The sequence below is a fragment of the Falco biarmicus genome, chromosome 1 (assembly GCF_023638135.1).
Source record: "Falco biarmicus isolate bFalBia1 chromosome 1, bFalBia1.pri, whole genome shotgun sequence".
In the NCBI taxonomy this organism is placed as follows: domain Eukaryota; kingdom Metazoa; phylum Chordata; class Aves; order Falconiformes; family Falconidae; genus Falco; species Falco biarmicus.
Window position 1 is genome coordinate 75,406,967 of NC_079288.1, and position 5,731 is coordinate 75,412,697.

Below are 5,731 nucleotides of genomic sequence, written 5' to 3' on the forward strand. Positions count from 1 at the left end.
TAGGCTTTCTGAGCCACTGCCTCAGAACTTACACCCTCATAACACAGAAACAGTATTTTAAAAAAATCCACTAATTTTTCCAAATGAATTGTTTGCAGTGTGTAAAATTTCTTCCAGTAGGAACTTACACATTGTCAAATCATTCAGACACAACAAAGTTCACACTGCTATGGAAACAAAGCTAAAGATGGCTTATGCTGTGAAAAGCAACAAGCAAGTGAGCTGTGAAAAGTAAGTTTGTAAGAATGACAACTTTGGGTTGATTTTGAAAGACATGATGTAACAGAAACATCTTGGGTTAAAAAGTTGGTTTTATTTGGTTTTCCACAGAGACAGGTTACTTTCACCTCTATCCATAAAAGTCTGACATCAAAAACTATCAGCATACATACATGAGCTATATAGGTAGAGAGACATCTGCCAGTACAGAGTTACACTTCTATCAAACAGTTAAAGAAAAAATAATATGGTCCCTTCCATGCCCATCTAATAAAAGAAGAACTACTAAGTCAGGATAGAATATTGATTATAATGTATTTTCTTTATATGAAGCTAGTTATTCATAAAAAGCAAAAAAAAAAATCTAGTGTCAAATGTTCAAACAAAACATACTTTATAACATTTGGTTAAGCTGAAATATCATACCTTGCCAAATGAAAAAACTCTCTAACAGTAGCTGCCCTAGCAGCTCAGCAGGTATGCGAGGCATGCGGTTCATTTCCTGCCAGGGCAGAGAAAAATGGGTAGGTCTGAGATAATATTGCTAGTGTGCTTGAAAAAGATCTTAGTTGTTAAAGGTGTAGTTGACTGCATATACATATTTTGACTCTTGGTATCCTTGAAAATTTCCCAGGCATAACTTTTGGGTTGACTCCCTCTTAGCTATCAATGATGGAGGGCTCAATGGGAGGCAGTGCAGGACTTTCCAGAGCGCTACAGTCATCAGTGAGGAACACCAAGTCCTGGAGAAAAAAAATAATGGGAAGGTTAACATCTGTAAGGAGGAAGGCAGAAGAGAGCACAGTGTTGAGAAGCTCAGGTCCTGATCCAGTGTTTCTGGTCAGGGGACAGGAGACAGAGAGTTCTAAAAGCAGAGACTATGTCCCTGTTGGTGCACCTTGACCTACCCTTCTGCAGTGGGAGATCATGATAGTGTACAGGCTCCGGGCTTTTTCCTTCAGCTCACTCACTTCAAGCACTCTCTCACATCTGGGGTAGGCCACAAAATCACGGAGTTTTGCCAACACACAGTAATTCTGAAAAGCATGCAAGAGAGGTATGTGTAACCCTGCACAAACACAGATTTATGTTTCTCATCCACCACTTACAAAATTCTTACTGCCTCTGTGGGAACTCCTACCTCCATGTATGTGTAATCTATGTAACCTTTAGTTAGGAAAATTCACCACCAGTATTTCATAACAAAGATGTTTGGTCCAAATAAGTGCTTGGAAAAGTGCATAGACACAATTTTGGTCTGCCAGCTTGTTTCCGACATGCTTTAGGAGACAGCAGTGCAAATACAGTCAAATCTGCTCCTGTAGTAGGTGAGTTACCTACAGAATAGGTACAGTCTCACTTTTAAGAGAGCACCTGATTTAACTGATGAACAGATTATCAAGATCTCACAGACATGATTCTTCTGTTCCCGTACAATAGGCAGTACTGCAAGCGTGAGGCAAAATTTTTTTCAGAGTATTTTTGCCTCAGACTTTGTGTTATCAAAATAAAGCACAGCCAACATGAATTTCATGCCCTTGTGAAGCAGGTAAATAAATATCCCAGCTCTTGCTTTAAAGCAGGGGAAACTGAGGCACTGGGCTTATATTGTTTGGTCTTTGCAATCAAGTGAGGCACTGGCAGCTCTTGAATCGGGATCTAGAGGATCCTGACTTGGATGTGGGAGTATAGTTGCCTCTGGCAAAATGTGTGAGACATTTCTTGCTTTGTCTGATATTTTCTACTTTTTAGTTACTCAGTGGAGCACTGGGAAAAGAAGCAAAATATGTTGAATATCCCAGGGCAGAACACTATGACATTAACTACATGCAGGAGGCTATTTTGTTTTTGCTGGGAGATGACTACTGCTGTCTTTTCTCAGTACCACACTTCATACCTGCAGGCACAGTTTTTCTTTCTGGATTCAACAAGTGGTTATTTAAAACAGGAAAAGCCATCAAGGTATTCCTGCACTACTTTTTATTAAAACTGCATGCTAGAAGCCACTCATGATATAAAATGAAGTAGATTTATTATGTGAAGAAAGTTTATTTTGCATTTCTTCTTGTAAACTATTTTTCAAAGTTTTGTTGCACATATTTAACCTCTGTAAAGGTTCCATCACAATAAATTAATAATCTACAAATGGTAACCACTTCAAAGTATTGACTTCCTCATTTTTAAATTTTTGAACAAGTAAAATCTCAGAAACACCATAGGGATTTTAATAAGGTTCAAAACAAGGTGGGTTTATTTTTTCAGTCACTCATCTCTCTCGTTAATAAAGCTTTTAAAAATTTGTTTCAAATCACTCTACTGGGGTACAATCTTAAGAGTTATTCTCTCTTTTTAGATGCTTTTGTTGCACAGCAGTAAGAAAGAAGTGCGAAAACTTACATGTATGTCCAAGTACAGCCTGGGCAGCATCTCTACACATGAGTCCTGCAGGAAAGAAGAAAGACCCATTGCAGTTTTGTTTTGAGAGCAACTTGTATCAAAAGCAAGCAACATGCAGAGTCTTTGCAGGAGCAGTTTTTAGGTCGACTCACCACGGCTTTGGAGGTCTGTAACTCCTTAAAGGACTGCGTGATTTCTTTGCTCAGAGACAACACCCTTGAGTAGCAAGTTGGTGGGGCTGCTTTGGTGAGCAGGGCAGCAGAGAGCAGAGCAATCAGGCTCAGCAGCACCTTCATTGCAGGGAGCTCGTCCAAAGGAGGCAGGGAGGAAAAAAATCACCGTTAGTGGTTAGGCAGCTACTGGTAAGCATCAACGAGTAAGTTTAACAACTCAGCCCCCAATTAAATAGTCTCCTACATCAATGGGAAAAAAAAAAAAAAGAAAACGTCTGGGGGTGGTCCGAGCAGCAGCTTGCTGCTGTTTTAAATTTCCTGCCAACCTATGAGGCAGAGCTGCTAGCGCTTTCCTGCCTATAGCAGGGAAAGGAGGAGATGGGGGTAACAAAACCAAACAGTACTGGCACTTTTCATTCCAGAAAGAAAGCAACCTCGTGAGCATCTCAAGCAAGAGAAATATGTGTAAGAAACAACACATATTATGTTGTCACAGTGTCATAGGCCCTGATCCTGTATGGGCTTTGGCACACATGCCTCTTTCTTGAGAACGTAACGTACAGCTGTGGGACTATATAGGCTGTAGAGAGAGAGAAATCCTTCTAGGACTGGTGTCCTGTGTTTTCAGTATCAGCCAGGATTGCTTATCATCCTTAGTGGGTCTGAAAGGTTACTGCTATAAAGGAAATCTCCCAGGTCTAGTATAATTTTCTCCTTTAACCTACACAGATGCTCACAATTTCTTAATCAAAACAATAGTGCTTGTTACAGCTGCTTGTGGAGACCTGTGTATTTACACATTTGTGGTCTCAAACAGAATGAATGCATGTCTATATGGCCGTCATAAATGTATAAGAACTGTTTTGCTTTCTGAGTTGAACTTATGAGACTCTGTTCTTTTATTAGATGCCAGATGGAGCTGAAAAATCCAGATACCAGGATGCAGGCCTGAGGCTGAACATATGTTGTTCTTACATATTAATTGTCCTGTAAAATGGAGCTACCCTTGAATGAAGAACTGGTTATTTCACAAGTTATCCCACCCCCTCAAAGCCCCACCCCACCTTTCAGATTCAGATTCTAGCTAAGTATTAACCAAAATAGTAAAGCATCTAATGAAGTACTGCAATCTCCTGGCTTTGCAGTAGACGAGAAGGGTTCATCTGAAAGTGGGAGAAGGGGAAATGACTGAACATCTATAAAAGAAAGGGGTTTCCCACAGCCATTTCAGAAAGAAAACTGGAGTCTTGAAAACTAGTTTGGGGAAAAAGAAGTATTCTATATGCTGCAGAGGACTCTGACCTAAATGCACCAAAACACCTGGAAAAAACAGGGAAAGAGAGTTGCATACTACTGTCCTGTTACACATTTCTTTGCTTTCATAAAAATTATTGGTTTGGTAACTTCATGTGCTCCTGAAGGTTAAAGTGGTAAATAGTTGGAAAGGAAAGAAAAGCTGGGAGTCCTGGATATGGGAATTTAGGACTGGTCTTGGCAAATGGGCTGCTAGGTCTTATTTTCAGGAAAGGGGGGTGCCTAGACAAGCAAATGAAGAGGCCAGAGGAAGACGGGAAACTTTCTGAGATGGCCCCAAGCAGCTGGATCATAGAGGTAAACACAGCTACCTAGTGCATGCCCTAAGAAAGGATGTTACTTACTGTGAGCCTTGCTAGTAAAGAAACAGACTTAATCATGATCTCATTACTGTGAAGAGTAGCTGAGGGTAGGAGTGAAATATTATCCTTCTATCACATTCTCATTTGGCAAGCTGCTAAAATGTAGTTGCACCACCAGAAGAGCAGTCTTCTGAACAGCATAAATGCTCTCCCAGTAAAAGAAGTCAGCAACCCAGCTGTTACTAAAGATGGTTTCAAAATGAAGCATTTGCTTTTTTATTTTTATTTTTCAGTATTCTCTTTCTTGGCTTTTTGCCTATATTAATTTTACAGTGATGACTCTATTTCGAACTACAATTAAATGCTACGGATCGTGTTCTAAAAGATAGATGTCAAAGTAACTGTGGCAAACATGGCTTCATGGCTACTCTGTCTGCATGAAACGCCAGCAAAAGAACTCTCCAAGTCCTGCGTCCTAGCCATATTCAGGCAGCTGAAAGCTATTTAAAAAACTCTCTCTTTAGGATGAGATAACGTTAAAGGTGCCAACACTGATTTGGACTTACACTATGAACTGAGCTATATGTTGGTTGCCTAGGGCCAGAGGCAAGCAGGTGGCTTCCCATAGCCTAACCCAATACCCTTTCTCACAAGTTGAGGTGAAAGTCCCACGCCACAGAAGCCTCACCTGGTTGTCACATCTGAGGGAGCATAGCATAAGTGCTGAATGCCACTTACTGCAGTCACAGCCCTCAGCTCCAAGGAGTCGTACAGAGGAGGAAAACCTCAGCACTTCCGTAACACTGAGGGCTCATGATTTTTGCCCCAGAAATGGGAGACCTGGAATTCATTTATTTCTCAGCTTCTGAAGGTGCAGGGTGTTGCGTTGGATGGGCATGTTCTGAGATGGTGACAAAAGGAAGGACTGCCATCACCGTTCATGCCTTTGCACTTGTAGTCTGCCTGGTCCCACACTTGCAGCCTGCATACCCACAGCTCTTGTCCTAAGAGGTGAGATTTGCTCAGCCCCACATGCTTGCAGAGATGCTTTGCCACTGATAGGCATGGGAAATTCACCCAAAGATTTTCTTCTGCAGACAGGGAAGTGCAATGACTTGCTGAGTGACCAAGCTCTTCTTGTCTCGGAGAGAAAAGGAAAGGTTGGATCCAGGCCTCACCAGTACATTTAATCAAATAAACAAAATTACTCTCTATTTTGTGCAGGGGAAAAATCAATGAAGTAATTTGCTCTGAAGTTTTTGCTCAGCTACAGTATTCCTGCCTTGTGGTTTCTTTTTGGTCCTGTATAAACTAACTCAAGGAAAG

At 41.0% G+C, this 5,731-nt stretch overlaps 1 protein-coding gene across 2 annotated transcripts; it reads right to left on the minus strand.

The window, feature by feature from the left end:
* Positions 1-272: 272 nt before the first annotated feature.
* Positions 273-3,003, minus strand: CYTL1 (cytokine like 1). Of its 2 annotated transcripts, none has more exons than XM_056355835.1 (4): positions 2,772-3,003; positions 2,617-2,661; positions 1,128-1,256; positions 273-962 (listed from the first exon to the last, which is right to left on the minus strand). In XM_056355835.1, exons 1-4 carry the CDS (start codon positions 2,910-2,912, stop codon positions 879-881), a joined length of 399 nt encoding a protein of 132 aa, XP_056211810.1. In that variant the 5' UTR covers positions 2,913-3,003; the 3' UTR covers positions 273-878. The 2 variants fall into 2 exon arrangements, with proteins under 2 accessions (XP_056211810.1, XP_056211801.1); XM_056355826.1 differs by having other exon boundaries at positions 274-962; positions 2,769-3,003.
* Positions 3,004-5,731: the final 2,728 nt, after the last annotated feature.